The sequence below is a fragment of the Tamandua tetradactyla genome, chromosome 13 (genome assembly GCF_023851605.1).
Source record: "Tamandua tetradactyla isolate mTamTet1 chromosome 13, mTamTet1.pri, whole genome shotgun sequence".
Classification (NCBI taxonomy): Eukaryota; Metazoa; Chordata; class Mammalia; order Pilosa; family Myrmecophagidae; genus Tamandua; species Tamandua tetradactyla.
The window spans coordinates 21,578,465-21,597,570 of NC_135339.1; the positions used below are offsets into that span (position 1 = coordinate 21,578,465).

At 49.1% G+C, this 19,106-nt stretch overlaps 1 protein-coding gene across 4 annotated transcripts in view; it reads left to right on the forward strand.

Moving 5' to 3' along the window:
• The window catches only part of DUSP29 (dual specificity phosphatase 29), a 52,331-nt gene extending 38,109 nt beyond the window's left edge, over positions 1 to 14,222 (forward strand). For 3 of the 4 annotated variants that reach the window (XM_077124854.1, XM_077124855.1, XM_077124852.1), the window contains 2 exons: positions 4,612 to 4,832; positions 13,454 to 14,222. In XM_077124854.1, coding sequence (XP_076980969.1) covers positions 4,612 to 4,832; positions 13,454 to 13,695 — 463 coding nt within the window. In that variant the 3' untranslated portion in view covers positions 13,696 to 14,222. The remainder of the gene's footprint in view (positions 1 to 4,611; positions 4,833 to 13,453) is intronic. The other variant, XM_077124853.1, reaches the window with a different exon arrangement.
• Positions 14,223 to 19,106: the final 4,884 nt, after the last annotated feature.

Sequence of the window (19,106 nt, forward strand, 5' to 3'; positions counted from 1 at the left end):
TCTCATTTGAACTATTGGTTTGTTCCTTTGACTGGGCCATATTCTCAATCTTCTGAGCGTGGACAGTTATCTTCTGCTGCTGGCATCTGGGCATTTAGTCAGATTTCCCTGGGTGTCGGACCCAACAAGGTTGTAAGATTTTTCTGTGAAATCTCTGGGTTCTGTTTTTCTTATCCTGCCCAGTAGGTGGCGCTCGTGGCACACGTTTGTCTGCGGGTCCCACCAGTAAAAGGTGCTGTGGGTCCTTTAACTTTGGAAAACTCTCACCGTCCGGGAGGTTCGCTAGCCGAAGCGGCTTGGAAGAGTGCCAGCCGGCCCGGGGTCCGAACACGGGGAGGGTCGCTGGCCGCCGCAGCCCGGGAAAGTGCCCGTCCGAATTTCCTCATCGGCCCGGGGTGCCAAGCGTGGTGGGAGGGCGCCAGTGGCAGCGGCCCGCCCGGGAGAGTGCACGTTCCCGGGGAGTCACGGGTTTGGAAGGGCCCCCCCCCCCGTCACCTTTCTCCGTGGCCTGGAGATTTCCGATCCAATTCTCTCAGTTGGTCCAGGGGGCCGCGCATGGTGTGGGCGCCAGCCGCCGCGGTTTGAGGGGACCGCCTGTCCAATTCTCCCAGCCGGCCCGGGAAGGGGGAAGGGAGTGACTCCGGCCGCTTGCCGCCCCGCCCGGTGAAGCCCGCGCCCCTCGGCGATCTCACCAGAGCGGGTTCTCTCAGCCAGCCAGCCGTTCCAGGATGGGGTACACTGTCTTTTTTATCTCTGTCGTGGCTTTGGGAGCTGTTCTGTATCGTTTCTATTCCCCTAGTAGCTGTCCTGGAGGAGAAACTAAGATCCACGCGTCTTACTAAGCCGCCATCTTCTCCGGAAGTCCTCATTCTGTTTCTTTTTAAAAGCGATTCTGGCAACTTGCAAACTAGAACAACCTGTATTGCAGAAAAATAAGCAGCTATTAAAACCATGCTGAAGACCATGTATAGACACAGGAAGATGTTTACTATATATAACCATGTCAAAGTTTTTGAAACTGTATATCCAGTACCTTGCCCCACCCCCACCACCCCCCAAAAAACTCTCTATAAAATATACACATCTATACATAGAGAAACAATAGGATATGACATCAAAAATTAATTGTCTTTTTCTCTAGATGGTAAAAATACAGGTAATTTTTTATTTTGTGTGTGGGAGGTCATATGTTTTTAATGTTTTATGCAATGAGCATGTGTTATTTTTGTAATGAACAGATTGGTTACATCGAAGATTTTCCTTAAACAACCAGAAACTAACCTCTCTGCAGCATTAGATTCTAGAAGCAAATTCCTTAGTCTGTATTTCTTCTGAAGTTGTTACTCCTTCACATAAGGAGCAAATGGGCCCAGAAGAGAGGCACAAGCCTCTTTTTCTGTGCCATCACCTTAAAACACCCACAGGTGGCTTAGTCCCTTTGCCATGTAACACATCTGAGAAGGTGGCCCTGAAATTAAAAATAATAATAATAAACAATACCTGGGGCCAGATATCCTCTGATACCCCTGTGCCCTGAGCAGTAACTGCTGAGTTGGGTGGCTGGCCCAGCTGAGATGGGCCTGTAAGGTGTGCTGTCCCTCCTGCCTCTATCACAGCTCATCTGGGTTAAGAGTCACTCTGTTTCCTTGTGGATTCCCACTCTGCCTTGGATACTCTCCCAATCCCTGAGTTGGACTCTGAATTTTCCAAGCTAGGGGGGAAAATCCCACATGGCGTGTGAGGATACCACCTCCCCTCGCAGGCCCGGGCAGCCAGAGACCCCAAGGGCCTGTGGTGGACCTCGGAAGCCCACCAGGTCCGGTCGCCCCCAAGAGTCACTTTTCCTCCCTCCGACCCACAAAGCCAGTCCTGCGGGGTGAACACTGAGGGGTCATGCACGGAGTCTTACCTAGCCTAAGCCTTGACCCCAAAGCAGCACGGTGCAAATGATTATTTATTCACACCACCTTTACTACGTTGAAGCCCAGTTGATGAACCCAGAGAGAACAGTCTTTACGGTGGGTACGCACTCCCTGTTGATGACAGTTAATTTTAATTTTTCCACTGAGCTCAACCTCCAAGTGAGCCTGACTGCAACTCAGCGAGATGGGCTGCATTAGTGAAGGCTTTTAATTGAGCACAGATCTATGTCCCCAAACCCTAATGTTTGTTGTATACATACTTTGGGACGAGAAGAAAAAATGAAAAACAGACCTTTCTGAGGAAAAATTGAAAGCAGAATGTGTTCCGCAGTCAGGATGGCAGCATGGAACGCCAGCCCGAGGGGTGGGGGTGGGGGCTTGGCGGCACTTCCCCACCTCCCCTGGCCTCAGTCCCAATGGGCCGTGTTCATATGTTTCTGAACGCTCGATGCCTGGGTTCAGGTCTCTCCTTCCAAAGACTGGGCTCCACTCCGGTTCTTCTCTTAGCAAATTAAAAAACTCCAAAGAACCAGCGACAGAGTGAGGGCTCTTGGTCGAGGGGCCACACCATGTGTTTCTGGCACAGGGCTCCTCTGCGCCCAGGATGCTGCTCCATGTCTGCACCCAGGGCGGTCACCTCTGTCCATGCCCCTCCACCAGCAGCCCTCGCATGAGCCCTCTACTGGAGCACAATGCCCCTTTGTCCTCTATCCTCCTACCATGATGGCTCGAGACCCTCACCACCTCTTCCCTGGGCTGTAGAGCTGGTCTCGGAGCTGCTGAGGTAGATGTCTTCCTAAAGACCACACTGGCTCACCCTTCCTCAGACACTGTCAAAAGTGCCTCTTGATCCCCAAATACAGATCCTGGCACCCACACCCTTCCATTATCAAATCCCACACTTCCTCTTCAAACCTTCCCATTGTCTCCTCTCACATCTCATGCTCTGGCCAAATTAATCCCCTTCCTTTCCCCTGTTCCCAATCCATCAGCAAGTTTTGCTGGCTCCTATTTCCAAACAGATCTTGAATCCTTGTACTTGTCTTCTAAGCCTGTCCAGACCTCAGCTGACACCACCGTCGCCCTAGCCACCTTCAGCTCTTGGCTATACAACAGTGGTAGCCTCTAGCAGACCTTCCTGCTTTAACTACTGCCTCTCTCCAACATCTGAACCCAGCAACCAGCCCAAGCTCTAAAGAAGAAAGCATCCACCTCCTGCTTAAAACTTGTGCTTAAAATGGCATCCTATCAACCTTCAAGTAAAATCCAAACTCTTCCCCATGGGCTACAGGCCCTCCGAGAGCCTACCCTCATCTACTTTTCCATTCCCTTGTGGGCCACTCTCTCCCTTGCTTACCTCAGCCACACTGACTCCTTTCTGTTCCCTGCACTTGATCTCTCTGCCTGGATGAAACACTTTTCCTCCAACTCTTCCCCTGCCACTTTCCTTCTCAATCCTTCAGGTCTTAGCTTAAATGCCACCACCCCCTCTAAAGCAGGACTGCAGTTCTCCTGTATCACTGACACAGTTTTAAGTCTTCCACCACACTTACTGCAATGGGAAATTATCTTGTTTATTCATTTGCCCCTTCCGGAGGGACCTCGGCTAACTTCTTCTCTTCTGCATCATCTGCACTCAGGTCAGAACCTGGCACGTGAGAGATTCTGAATTATTTGCGGGATAAATGATTGATTATAGGAAATAATGAATGTTTTCTGAAAGGCCATCATTGTCAACAGGCTCCATACTTTAGGCTGTGCTATTTCTTTTCCTTGGTGTGCCTTTGCCTCCTTCTTCCCCTCCATCTAGTGTTCGCTGTCGGCCTAGAGACTCACAGGTCCCTCTCCCCTAAGACACTTCTGACCTCTCCTGATGGAAATCCCTCCTGCTACTTCCCACAGTCTGCCTTTTAGTTTCTTCATGCTCCAAGACTGCCTTCCTCAATATGGCTTACTCTTTGTTCCTGAATATTCTTACCCAGAAAGATAAGGCTGTAAATCACATAACTTCACTGTGGGCTTCAAGAACTCCCCCTGAAATCAATGCTTCCAAACAAGAGACGGCTCAGGCAGCCTCCTCCTCAGGCCAAGACCTCACCCCACTGGACAAAGGACTCACTTATCAAACAACTGTGCTGTGCATTGTTCCCCCCTAGCCCACAAAACATCAATATCCAGAACTCTGCCCGACTCCCCCCAAATTCCCACACTGAATGATCTGCCTTAAGCCATTCATTGGAGCCCCGACCCCCAAACTCTACAAAGGCCAGGAGAGCAGGGAGGAAAGGCTGGCAAGGTGGCCACTCCCCTACCACAGTGGGTGATACACCCAGCCTTGCCTGCTAATAGGCTGTTCGGGTGACCTTTTAGCGAGTCTGCAGGGGCCCGTCCAACTCCACCGCAGTCCTAGCACTAGGCCTTGCTATATTTGGTGAATGAAAGAGCGAATGGAGGGAGAAGCAGCCCACCAACACCCCCCACCTCCTTCCCTTTGCAAAGCGGCTGGGCCAGAAGCACGTAGTAGTGTGCGGGAGGGCTCTGGGACGAGGGAAGCCTTTCGTTTGCAATGACCAGTTTGCAATGACCGGTTCCTGTGGAAGCAGGAAACGCCGGGCGAAACCCGGGGCGGCCCAGCAGCTTCCCCGCAGCCCCGGGCCTCCGCCGACCCGATTCTCTCCCCCGGACCCAGGGCCACCGCGCTGGACCGCTACGGGCTGCAGAAGGCGGGCTTCACGCACGTGCTGAACGCCGCCCACGGCCGCTGGAACGTGGACACGGGGCCCGACTACTACCGCGACATGGACATACAGTACCACGGTGTGGAGGCCGATGACCTGCCCGGCTTCGACCTCAGCGTCTTCTTCCACACCGCCGCCGCCTTCATCGACGCGGCGCTCCGCGACGACCGCAGTAAGAGAACCGAGGCCCCGCCCCACAGAGGCCCCGCCCCACAGAGGCCCCGCCCCGCCCAACCCGCCCCCACGGAGGCCCCGCCCCAGCAGGCCCCGCCCTGCAAGGTCCGCCCCCGCCCAGGCCGGTCCACACGGAGACGCCCCGCCCCACACAATGGCTCCGCCCGCACACAGAGGTCTCCAGTCCATACCCGAAGCGCCTCATCCTAAGATGGCCTCCCTCTTGTGTATGAGCCTCTCAGGGATGTGGAAGTTTGAGCACCTGCCACCCCAAGCCCGCGTGATGAGATTCAGACCTTGGTTGCAGCTCTGGGGAAACTGCGTCAGGAGGGTGTAGGGGACACGCATTTGGCCTGCACCTCAGGGAACATCAGTCATCCTTCAAACAGCAGAGGTGGTCTGGGTGTCCTCAAAGCTAGAAATGTGGCCGAGATATTCATTATACCTGGGCCCAAATCCTACCAGCAGTCCAGAGCTCCGATGCCTGGAAACTCTTGCAGAGCCCACTCAAGTGGGCATCCATGAGGAGACCACAGGTTCTGCCAAGCGTCCAAGCCCACAGCCTTCACCTCCACACACACCCACCTCCCAGTCCTTCCTTGTCACACTCAGTGTCCACAGAGAGGCCTCCTCCTCCAGACAGTTGACAATTATAAATGGCAAAGTATTTTTGAGAAAATCTGGGCTTTGCACCCCAATGTTCACATTTATCAACCTTAATTGCCATCTTGTAAATCACAGTCCTAGTCCTTGCCCTCAAAATGCAGTTTTATCTGCCCCGATCCAAGTAAAGTCTACAAGGCTATTTTGGAGGGAAAGGCACAGCTTCAGTGTGCATCAGGGGTAAGACAATATGTCTAGTTATTGCTACGGGTATATTTTAGTGGCATTCCGCTGAGGCCAGAGGATCTTGACTTTCTAATCCGTGCTCTGACTTCAGCCCCTCTCCAGGAGTCCCACCCCTTTGTGAGCCATCACATAACCCTGGGTTTCCAGGTACTGAAACTCTTTCTTCCCACAAGAGGGTGGAATTTCCAGGCTCGCTGATGGACAGGCCTGCTGCGGGTCTGCTGGGGAGTCCCTGAGCTTGCTGGCCATCCCAGGTGTCCCTGGCCCCATGGTCAGCCAGAGCCATCAGCAGTTTGTCATTGTTTGGAATCAGAAAGCAAAGTCACGATGAGAAAACGCCATGACGTGCTCATGGAGGGGATGCCTGCTTTCTAAGTTGTCCCTTTATGAGTCTATTTAGAGACCGTCTTTTGTCTTATATACATCCTGGGTTTCCAAGCAGGATCAATAAGGCAACGGGACTCTGCCACATCACCAGGAGGTAAAATTTGCCTCAGAGAATTTGAAGTTAACTGAAAACGTATTTGACGTGAGAAAACCATACCACAACAACCTTTCAGTTTCTGGTTCATGTGTTCACTAACCTTTGCTGCGTCTTAGACCTTCTTCTAACAGAAGGGGTCTGCCAGGCTTTGGGAAAGACGGGGCTGGATTCAAATCAGTGCACCACAACCCACTAACGATGTGATTTCTCTGAGCCTTGGTTTCTCCATCTGGTGATGAAGATATTTACCTTGAAAGATTATAATGAGGATCAGCAGGAACACACAGAAAGCACTCAGCACGGGCCCTGGCGCCCAGCAGACTCTGTTTGATCTGTTTGATAGAGAGGTTATGTCCCGCGAAGCCCATAACCTCACCAGCACACACACATAGTAATAATAATGATAATAATAAATTTTCCAATCCCCAAAGGGAGTAAAAAAAGGAAAAAAAAAGATATTCCAGCTTTGAACTAGTACGATATACACATATGACATTCTTGGTATGCCATTTTGGGGTCTGTTCCCTACTGCCGAATTGGGAAAGAATGGGGGCTTTCAGATCACACAGCACCGAAGGGGAGGCTGATCTAACACCTGTTAGATCAGGTGTTGCAGGCACCTAACAGAGAGAGGGGGGAGGGGGAAGAGACCAACACAGATCAGAGAACAAGCAGAGGATGGAAGGGGCTGGCTGGGGGTGTGGGGACTAGACCAGCTGGCTGGGGACAGGTTGAAGGACATGACTTCCCTGCCAGGGGGTCAGGCTGGGTTCAGTTCTCAGTGCCTTTTGCACCCCCCTATTTAAAGACTCACTCCCTCAAGTCACCTCTACTGGACCCAGCAGGGAGTGTAAATGAATGAAACTGACAGCAGGTGACGTGGGGGGTATGTGGGTAGGGGATGCTTGTGGCTAAGTGGGGAGCCCCCCCCGTCCCCCACCCCGGCTCAGCCCCAGCCAAGTTTTTTCTTGGGAGAATCAGAGAGAATATGGTAGATTCTTCTTTCTTTCCGAGAGAAGTTTCACATCTGGATTTTTAATGTAAAATCACTCCATTTTTAAGTGTTGGCAACAAATTAAAAAGGTCTTAAAGTGCTGCCCAAGCCAAACAAAATAAATCTGACGGCCCTCGTTGGTAACCTGTGCCCTGAGTGGTGAGAATAACAAAACAAGATGCTCATTTGCTCACGGGGCACCGTGGGAGGCCTGGAGAAGGCAGGGCGCAGTCTGCCTACCCAACCGCATGCAGCTGCCAGCCTGCTTGGCACTGTGATGGCATTTTAGGGCCAGGCCCACTTGTGTGTTTACTGTTACAGTCTTGATGGAAGAGGTGTGGATGGACAGTATGGCCAAAAGGCCAAACGCCTCCCTCCTCCCTCTCATCTTTCATGCACGTCCTTGACTGGTTTTGGCCAGGTGTACGCTCTTGAAAAATCTTAGAGATGAGCTAATCCAGTGTCCTGCTCTGACAGCTGGGGACACAGAGACCCAGAGAAACCAAGTGGGGTGCCCAGGGTCACAGAGCTAAGTAGACAGTTCCAAGGACATCCCCCTGCCCGCCGGGGCTCCTTCCCCACTCGGCCTCATAGAAGAGCCCTGTGCCCTTATTTTGAGCATCTGGATACTTTGCCCTACAGGAGGTTACCAACTATCACAGAAAGCGAGTCATTCCAGCTGGTTATAAGATTTACAACAACTGAACTTGTCATTCTTCATCAGACAAAAAAGTACTGACAAAATACTGCCATGGGAAGCCCATTTGGACTTCCTTAACTGCTCCTGGTACAGCGTCTGCCGAGGTGAATTAGTGTGGTTTTAGTGCAATGAAATCTTTTAAGAAACTGCAGGTCAGATATTATAAAATCTGTATAAAAAGCAGATTTTAGTATTAGCACTCCCCTTCTTTCCTTCCTTTCTTTTTTTCTTTCAAACAAATGGTCCATGATCTGCTTTTGAAGCCATCTCAAAATCTATTATGGATAAGGTAGATATGAATAAATAAATGAAGTCCGCTTTTGCACAGGAGGTTGATTCACTGGTGTGTCTAAGCTTTCGCCAAACCAGATTTTCACCAAGCATTTTAAGCATCTCCTGCCTTACTGCAGCACCCACCTCCACCCCCTGCCCCAGCAGGTCAGATGACACACCTTGTCTCCTTTTTTCTGAGGATTTCCACCTACCCAGGACTGTTTTGGGGGGAGTGTGAACTCTGTCTTTGCACAGCTGCTGAGAAAGACAGATTCCAAGACAGTGAGAGGGAGGAGGGCGTGGTCATCTCACAAAACCAAGGAGGAAGGAAGAGGCTGGGGGGTTAACAAAAGCCTGGCCTTCTGTCTGATCTGTGTGACAAAAAGGCCTCCTTTCTGTCAGCAGCGCTGAGAACGTGCATTTGACAAGCTGTAGAGATTTTGGGTTTAGATTTTCTTCATAAGATCGTGGGACTTCACCTTTTAGTAAAGACCAGAGGGGCAAGATGTAATCCAAACCAGCACTTTTCAAACAGAGATTGTGACCTATTAGCAGGTCATAAATCATTTTAGTAGGTGTGGCCAGCATTTCTTTAAAAAAAAAAAAAAGATTAGAAAGTAGCGTGTGCTTCTGCAGTAAAGGTGCGTATTGTATGCACACGCGCACTGGCAGCGCGGCCCCGCATCTGCGAGGGTGGCCTCTGCGTCAGGCGGCCTGGGTTTGAATTACGGCCCTGCCACTTCCTAGGAGACGATGTGGGCACGTCGCTTGTGCACTTCAGCTGCCTCACCTGTGAAACGGAGACAGTGATTTCATCTCTCCCGGGGCGCTGTGGTGAGGACTGGCTGCGATGAAGTGCTTGGAAGAGCGTGGGGGCAGAGCAAGGCTATTCATTTCATCGTGTTGTGGGTCTGGGCGTCTGAGAGCCGCGGAACCGGCGAGTGCCAGCTCTGGGCTGGCTGGCGTCTCCCTCAGGGGGTAAGAGCCTCCTGGTTTCCCCGATGCTGGAGCTGCTCGCTGGGGGCAGGCTGAGCGCAGCCCTCCTCGCCCAGTGTCTCTTTGCTAACTGTCCTGACAGCAGCTCCTCACCCTCCAACGCTGGGGCCCCGAAGCCTGGAGCTCAGCAGAGAGAGCCACAGAGCTGGTGCCCCAGGAGTCTGGGACAGGCCCTGGGAGGGACTAACCCCCCACCTGAGGCCCCCGGAGAGCACCGAGGTCCTTTATCCAGGAGACCCGCGGCTCACATAGCTGACAGCAGTGAGGCCGCTTTGGAGCTCCGGCCCAGGGTGCCCTGTCTCCCTCCCTCTCCTCCCTCTCCCTCCTCCTCTTCCTGCTTCACAGACTGCAGGCTCCCAAAAGGCTTAATGAACTACAGCTTTCGTCTGTTTCAAGTATTTGGTCACGACAGAAAGAATTACCCTTTTGCCAGGAGAGGAAGAAACGCTTTAGTTATCAACAGAGCTGGCAAGGGGCCAGGCAGCCTCTGGAACGGTCTGTGGGGATTAGAATGCCAGAGACAGACATCCGCCGGCCGGACATGCCCACACCCGGGGGGCACACCTCCCCCAGAGCTGCTCCAGCAGCAGAGAAGCAGGGCTCCTGCTCCCTGCCTCCTTTCAAGTCAAGGTGGGAAAGGACAAGGAGGGCCTGGCTACACACCTGTGAGCTGGCCAGCTGGAGGGATGGGGTGTGAGGGGCGCCCAGTTGGCTCCTGCAGATGTATGAAAAGGAATTATGATAAAAGAAACACTTGGGCTTCGTGGGTACAGGGCTTCCTTTGGGTGTGATGAAGATGTTTCGGCTACACAGAGGTGGTGCAGATTCTAAATGCCACCGAATCATTCACTTTAAAATGGTTAATTCTATGTTACGTGCATTTCACCTCAATTAAAAATATATGTTACAGCATATGTGAATGTAATTAACATGCTGAATTATATATTTGAATGTGGTTGGAGGGGGAAGTATCAGGTTGTTACATAGGGTACCAGAATAATACAACCAACAAATCCATGGAGCTGTGCAGGACAGTGAGCCCCACGTTGAACTATGAACCACAGTTAATAGTGCAATTATAAAAGTGTGCTTTCATCTGTTCTAACAACTGTTTCACACCAATGCAAGGTGTTAATAATAGGGTGGAATATGGGAATTCTGTATTTCATGCGTGATATTAAAATATACATATATATTTAAATTAACAGTGATACAGGGATATGTTGAGCACTTCTCTGTGCCAGGCTGGGGCGGGAAGGGGTATGGAGAGAAAACCCCAGGTGCCTGGTGGTCAGGGCCTCTGGGATTTCTCCTCTAGCAAAGGCAGCATACATTCCTGCCCAGGGCCTGGGTCCCTGAGTAAGGTGAGGGGGTGAGGGTGAGAGGAACATGGGAGAGCCACAGCCATTCAGAAATGTTCTTTGCCAAGCTCTTCTCGGATCCTACTAATGTTCCGTAAACCCGTCATTATCCAGGAATGTCTTCTGGGTCATCCTCACAGGCCCAGGCCCGAGACTCAGGAACAGGGACAGCCCTGGGTCCCACAGCTTGTCCCACAGACACAAGGGCGGCCGCTGGGATGTCAGTGGTGGCAATGGTGAAGATGGCCAGAGAGCCAGATTTCATTACGCTCTCTGTCCCTGTCTCTAAGCATAATGACCAGTGTCCGGCATGCACTGGGGCTTCAAGAAAATGTTGCATTGAGCTATTTCTAGGGCTGGCACCAGCTTTCCGGGGTGCCCCCTGGCAAGCCATTTCACCTTTCTCAGCCTGTATGCCCACCTGTAAAGCCAGGACAATGAAAATAAAACCTTCAAGGATTGTATCAAGGATGATATGAGATAGAGTGTGTTGATAAACTATGGAGCTCTGGAATGCCACATTCCGAGGCCTAATGGATAGGGAAGCTGTCCCATCATGGCTTCTTAACTGGGCTCAGCTGACAACAGTAAAGGCCAAAGAGTTTCTTCCTTGTAGTGACCTTTCTAGACCTCTGGTTCTTGAACTTTTTGGTGACAGTACACCTATACGCTCTCAAAACTTATTGAAGTCTTCAAAGAGCTTTTGTTTATGGGTTAGATCTTTCAATATTTACCCTATTGGAAATAGAAACTGGGAAATTTTCAAAAACAGTTATTCACGCAAAAATAATTAAATAAACCCATTGCATATTCACGTCATAACATTTTTATGAAAATAATGATATTTTCAAAACTACAATTAGGGAGATTTTGTAATATCCTTCATTGCTCATCTGGAAAATCATGGCTCACTGTTTTATGCAGATCTTCCAAATATTAATTTTTCATTATACTGTATCAAAAAACCACATTTGTTAATATCGCCACGTATCTTATCAGAAAAATCTTCATGTATTGCGAAACTGTCTAACTCGCAGTGAAAGATACAAGTTTTCCAAAATTCCAGTTTTTGCTTGAAAACTTATATTTTATCACTGGCAACAAATGCTGCCAGTTGTTTTTTTTTTCAGAGACAGGCTCACTTTGTTCACTTTTGAGAAAAGTTCTGCCAAATCCTACGTTTAAATAACCATGTTTTTTTCTGTCATTCATACTTCAGCCGAGTATAAATATACTTCAACTTCTGTCATTTATACTTCAACCGGGTATAAATGAGGTTTCATTAAAAATTGGCTAGTTCAGCTTGCAACTCAAGCTCCCACATATTTTCTTTTGAGACAACCATTATACTTTGGTATGCAACCAAAGTGCCTTATGTATACTTCCCATTTCAACATGCAGAATATTACATAGTGTATGCAAGGGCTGAAATTTGATGAAATTAGTTTTTACTGCTTCTTCAAGGACATTCTTAAGGGAAATGGGCTTTTTTTTCCCCCTTGAGACTGTGTGGTGGTAAAGGAGATAACGACTCTTCTGCCATGACCCAGGCCCCAGCAATTTTACCCACTATTACCTTTCTACCATCAGTGCAAATGCCAACACAGGGAAGAGGCAAATACCACCATTGTACGATCTCAAAAATAGTACTGACTTCATGGGGCCCTTGAAAGGAGTTCCCTGGGGTTTGTGGATCCCACTTGGAAAACCACTGCTCTAGACCATAATGTAGGTTGTAAGGATATTCATTCCCTGCCTTTACCACATGGCACAGCAGAGCTCTTTTCATATTTAAAAAACCTGACCATGTGGTTTCTGCTAAATTGGTTTTGCTCACTGTGGATCTGACTTCGCTCACCTTTGACGCTGAGGACTGTGAGGCTCCAGAGGCCGAGTGAGCCCCTGCCACCTGGCTGGTGGTCAGGAGCGGAGCTGCGTAGGGAGCCCAGGTCTGCAAGAAGGGGGGCCAGGGTCCTGCAGGCTCCTGTGGGCATGTTGAGCCTCAAGGCCTCGCGGCACGCAGCCCGGGCCCTCCATCTCAGCAGGGCAGAAGGCCATTTGGGACAGCAGGGAGCACTCCATTCACCCAGGAGCCACATCCAAGAGCACTGCAAATAGAGCAGAAACCAGGCATTCCTCTCCATTCCACTCCGGCCCACGCCTGGGATGGCCATTCAAGGGTCTCCCGTGGAATGCATTTCCATTTAAAGTTGACTGTGGTTCATTCATCCAGGGGATTCCTATACAGCCCTAAGAAAAAAAGTATAAAGAAGAGAAAACTCTCCCTATGCTGATGTACAAAGCTCCGCAAGGTGTATTGTTAAATAGAAGAAGCAAAGTATAGAAAAGTGTGTAAAGCTTGCTACCATGTGGGCAAGAAAAAGAAGAGAAGAAATATATTCTTGCTTTGGACAAGATCAGATTCTTCTTCTCTGGAAGAAGAAATTGGTAACAATTGCTGCTTCTGGGAACTGAGGACCTCGGAGGGAGGGAGGCTTTTCAAGGGGTATCCTTTTGCACCATTTGAAATTTGGGCTCTAGTGGCTGCCCTATTAAAAAATAAACAAATAAGCTTAAAAAAAAAACCCATGGAGTCCTTTCTCAGGCCCACTGATTTAGGAGCTCTCACTTGGAGGTACTTTGGCAGGCAGGAATGACAGAATCAGCTTTATCCCTCCTCCTCCTCTTCCTTACTGAGGCAACAATATCTGCCATTCTTGAGCCTCAGGTGTATGCCAGGCAGTGTGCTAAATGTTTTATACAAATTACCTTCACACCAGCAACTTATTATTCCCATTTTACAAACGGGGAAGCTGAGGTGCAGGCCCTCATTAGGTGGCCTGCCCAGGGTCATACAACAGTGGGAAAAAGAGTCTGGATTTGGGCCGACACAGGCCCTTGGCTGCCATGCCACCCTGCCCGCCCCTCACTGTGGTTTTTCTTCTCCCCACTTCGTCTGCAGATAAGGTCCTGGTTCACTGTGCCATGGGCCGCAGCCGCTCGGCGACCCTGGTCCTGGCCTACCTGATGATCCACAAGGACATGACTTTGGTGGACGCCATCCGCCAAGTGGCCAAGAACCGCTGTGTCCTTCCCAACCGGGGCTTTCTGAAGCAGCTCCGAGAGCTGGACAAGCAGCTGGTGCAGCAGAGGCGACAGGCCCAGTCCGGGGACGGGGAGGCTGCTGGCCAGAAGGGGTTGTAGGACCCTCCTCACGGGGGTGAGCAGAAGTACTTGGGGACCGAGAGGGGAAGGCTGGAAATAGCTCTGTCCTGTGACTTTGTTTGTCTCATGGAACAGGGACAGTGAAACCGAAGCTTGACTTCTTCCAAATCATCTTGAACTTCCCGGGTGTGTGCCGGTGAGCAGAGAGGATTCAAAGCTGCCTCCTGGCAGGGCCAAGAATTTAGCTTCACAGCAAAATGAGGGAGAAGGGCTGCTCGGCAGAATTGGTTACAGATGAGCACACACTTCTACACAGACTTCTGCAGTGTGGGTTTTTTTCCTCGGTAAGATGGTAGTAGAAGAGGATTTTTAAATGTGTAGGCATTGTGCTGTGATTAAATGTTTGGCTTTGTCTGAAAGGAAAGTCACAGTCTTATAAAAATAATTTAAAAATGTGAACTGGTTTTCTAACCACAGAAAAGTATCCAGGAGAGCCATGTTTCGTGAGAGTCTGCACTTCCTATTAGCAAATTCCCTCCCTTTGGCATTCCACATTTCTTTAGCTACCTGCCGTAGTGTTTTATCTTTTCAATGGAAGCCTCAAGCTTGGGTCATCACTGACAGATGCTGCTTTCTGTAAGTGGCACACAACAAATCATTCAGTAAGGCTGGGGTGTGGGGGTCCTGAATTCCCGGCACGGCGGCCCCTGCTTCAGCTCCCCAGTCTTCTCAGGGACCCAGGGCTGGAGAACTGACAGTGGGGGTGCTTCAGACTCTTAGCCAGAGCCATTACCCAGAAAAATTAAAAGAGTTGTGATAAATATGGGCAAGTAAGGGTTTGTACAGTTTTGGAGGAAAAGAGGGAGGAGACAATCTTCAGAGAAAACGCCTTTCACTTTCATTGTAGTCACAGCAACCCTGGCTGGTCTTCAGTCACACCTGAAAGTCTTTCCAAAGATGTTTATTAAGAAGAACTCAGGTTGGGGTTCCCCTCCTTGAGAGTTAAACCAGCCCCTTATGACTGTGTAATTTCCATTTTTGAGGACTAAGCAGCAGCAGGCATGAAGTGGAAAGGGATGGCTTCTGGAACCAGGAACCCTAAACCTGACAGAACCCAAAGAGAAATGTTGATGGAGATGCCAGAAGGAAAGGACCAGAAACTGACACTGCCTGGAGAAAGCAGAGTGAGATGAAGGCCCACTGGGGGGGCAGAAGGGGCCCAGTTCTCCAGTTTGGTTGTGGTTTTCAGTGGAATGAGAGGAAATTTGTGACGGAGGGAGGGTAGTACTGAGGTCTCAACAGGTGTGTAAATCTGCTTGAGAGCTCCCCTGTAACCTTTGGGGGCTGCTCTGCTTTTGTGCCGGGAAGAGAGGGTGCCTCTAGGCCCCTTGGACAGGGCCTGGCTTCTTGGGCCTGCCCTGGGAGAGCCTCTTTGGTCTAGGCGTCTGGATCCTCATAGTAACACGGAAGGGAGTCCCCTGAGACTCCCTCTCGGTAAAAACATCAGTCTCCTAATAAACTTTAAAACCTGAAACATTGTTCAAACAGTTGCAAATTAAGAAGGCAATAATGAAATGGAAATATAAATGTGCAGTAAATTGGTGCATCATGGTGTGAATACTGTAAAAGAGGAAATGTTCTCTCTGAAATTGCAATGATAATGCACTGAACAGTGATCAGGTTGGATCAGCCATAGCATGTGTGGCTGCGAGGGGTGTCATACACAAATTCTGGGGAAAGAGATAAAGAGATAAAGTCCCCAAAAGGGACTCTGGGGTCATAGTAGCCCCCACCTAGATTTTCCCATGATAGGATCCTGGTAGCCCCCTCTGAAGTTAGGTATCTCCTAAATCTGATGTATTCCTTGTCCAGACAGAAATCAATATGTATATTTTAATGAAATATTATTTTATATATTATAATGAAATATTTATATTTAAATGAATCTGTATGTGGGAAGTTTGGAAGGGCTGGGTGTTTTCCTGAGTTTCCCTATACCTTCCTCCATGAGGCGGCCCCTGGGGAGTGTGAGAACTGCTGAGGGTAGCAGAATCAGAGAACTTTCAAGTTGGGAGTCTGGCCTTTTTAAGATGACTCCTGGTAGCAGGAGGTAGGAGTAAAGATGAGCAGAAAGTTTTGCAGAAGGGCTGCATGCTCTACAGAGGTAAAACATTCATTCAGCCAACAAGTATTTATGGAGAACCTGCCATGTGCCAAAAACTGGTTCAGGAGGCCCAAAGTAAAACAAACAAAATGTGTTTTGTATTAAAGTGCTGTAAGAGAAACAGGTACTGAGTTGGAGAACTCTGTGGGAAAAGGGTTGGAGAGAAACCCCCTTTAGATGGAGTGGTCAAGTAAGTCCTTTCTGAGGCGATAAGTAAGCTGAAACTAGAAGAGCTGGAGAAGATCCAAAGTGGCAAAGAGGTTGGTGTGTTTGAGGATGTGTCAATCAATTAGGTTGGAGCTTGTGAGTTGGGGGAAGAAAAGGAGATAGGTGCAGATACTAAATTTTATTCCATGTACAAAGGAAAATGATTGAAGGGTTTTAAGCAGGGGGATGGTATGATCTATGTTTTAAGAAGATCACTGAGAAAAAAAAAAAATCACTCTGGCTGATGTATAGATTGCAGAGAGCTAAGAGGAAAGACCCGCAAGGAGGCTGTTGGAGCTTCTGACAGGTAAGATGAAGATGACACGTGGCTAGTGTATACAATTAATTTGGAGTTATCCTGGAGAATCGACAGCATTTGATTGGTGATGAGAGGTGAATGAGAAAGGGAGGTTGACAATTTGGTTTCTCGATGGGGTCAGATACTGAGGTGGGACCAGCAAGGGCAGGATGAGGGGGGCTGTGTATGGGCAAAGGGAATGAGGGAGGGCAGCTGGAAATTAATAGTCGAATTAGGTCATATCTATAAAACATACAGGTGTCCACTGTCAGTTGACTGTGAATCTAGAGTACAGAATACAGAGGAATAGCCTTGATTGGAGATAGAATTCTGGGTGTTATCTTTGTGGAGATGGAATTTTAAGTCGTGTGCTAGATGAGATGAGAGAAAAGAGTGTGGAAGCCCCAGGCCAGAGGGCAGTGGAACACCAACATTTAAAGGCAAGCCTGGGTAGAGGGGGAAGATCCAGGAAAGTAGACTGTGAGACGGGAGAAGGAAAACCAGGAATGGGGAATAATGGGAGCTGGGATACAAAGGAATTGAAGAGACTACTTTGGAATATAAACAGTACTTGTACTTGGAGTACCTAAGGTTAACTAGCCCAAAGCTTGCTTGCAACAACAAAGCAACCTATATATGTATTGTACTTAACAGGTTTTAGAGTATCATGCATTCATCAGCTAAGCCTTTAAATCAGAGAAAGGACAAATTAGTCTTTTCACAGAGTAACATGTTCTGGGAAAAAGAGCTGAGATTTGGGGTCACCTGGGTTTATTTTAATGCACAGATTTTAGCAGGGTGAGTTTGGGCAATTAACCTAGTTTCTCTGAGCCTCAGTCTCCTAACCTGCAAATTGGAGACAATGGCCCCATTTCCCACACAGGGTGGTTTACAGATCACGAGAGGACTGTTTGTGAAAACTCTTTGTAACAATATTGTTAGATCCTCTAGAATGCTGGCGAGGAAGGCCAATGCCATCACATCTGGGTGGACTCAACTTCAGCTCTTAAAAGTGAATACTTACACTTAAGGGGTGTGTGAGGGTAGTTCAGTGGTATAATTCTCACCTGCCATGCTGGAGACCTGGGTTCGATTCCTGGCCCATGCACTTCCCCAAAGAACAGGATACTCAAGTGGAAAAAGAATGAAACGTGATCCCAGCATACAGTGTGTGCACGCGCGCACACACACACACACACACACACACACACACGCTGGACACAAGAATCTTTGAAAGAACACGTTGCTGGTTTTAAACCATGCGGTATAACTGTCAGTGAATCTCTACCTAATGGCTTCCATACTTCAGTCCTGATGAATCCAAGTTCCAGTTTTTCAGGATCCTTGGTGTCACATTCAGGTCTGAACTGATTTCTCCAGTGAGGGTGGGCCAGTGTGGAGGAGAGTCCAGGACATTTTAAGACATCTCAGACCACCATTCTCTCTCCTATGCCAAGTCTTTGTTCTCTCAAGGGATGGTGGGACTCTGGGCCAGGATTGGGGCTTTCACACCAGACTCTGCTACAGAGACCCTGTGCAGCCTGTGAGACACAAGGAGTCCCAAGCACTGTTCCTACATTCTGCTCTGGGAGGTTGGGCAGTGGTGGAGGCAGGTGGGATAGGGGTGGGGGATGTTCTGATGATTGTGAGGTGCGCTGGCTGCAGAGATCATGGAGCACAAGCCCCACACAAATCATACGGTATAATCAGCAGGTCATTATGAAAAGGAGAGGACTCTCAGTCTCCAGAGTCTTAACACATAAGGAAAGGGAGTAAGCTCGGCCTCCAGGAGTTGAGACTAAACATGTCAAGATTTCAAGGGGGTGGAGGGGGGCTTGTGGAAACTTCTGTGGCGCTTCCCAGCCAGAATGTTAGCAGGGGGCAGCCCCTCTCAGGCTCAGACAGTCTCATGCCTAATATGTGGCTCTCCCCCCACACCCATCCAGGCTGCCCAGATCTTTACCTGCTCCTGAAATTACACAGCAGCTAACTTAGGCCAGCAGCACACACGGAGGCAAAAACCCATGGCTTCCCACTCTGAAGCTGGATTACAGGCATTTCCTTTCCTACCAGCACAGCCCCTTGAAGGTTGTTCTCCCTTTGAGACTTTGCAGAAGCCACAACAAAGCTCCTCTCCTTGACTTTTCGGCTGTAGAAGGAAGGAACGACGAGCTGTCACCGTGATACTAAACCCAGTAGGCCCTGTCGCCCGAAGGAAAAGTAACAAGGGCAAGAACACAGGCCGCAGCCAGCTGGGTGTTCTCCCTCCACAGAGGGCCTTCCATGCCTGGGTATTTGCACTATGTTGTCTTTTCACGGTGATAGTTTGAGTCCACTTTGAGGTTTCTGTTTATAATATGTACAACACCTGTTTTTTCTGAACTGGTAGAATTCTCTAAGAGGTGTAAATAAAGGCACCTGCATCTCAGATCTGTGAGCCCTCGTGTTTAGACATTTTGAGAGATGAGTGGGCCAGTTTCACAGGGGTGCCAGGTCAAGCATTCCTTCCTAGACCTGTTGCTTGACTAGTCAAATGTTTTAACACGCAGGCAGGACTTTCTCTGAACGTCATAAAACAAATGCTTTGTGAACAGTCACTTGTGTTTAAACTTCAGACTCTAAAGAAAACAGATAATCAGTCATTCACAATGGAGCAAAACTTTCACAGCTTTTGAGGAAAATGATTTTTCAAACATACATTCTCTGCTTTTCTGTATTAATCTTTATAAAAATGAAGTTTGGTACCACTGTACTAGGTCCCAAGGGGTATTTATACAGACT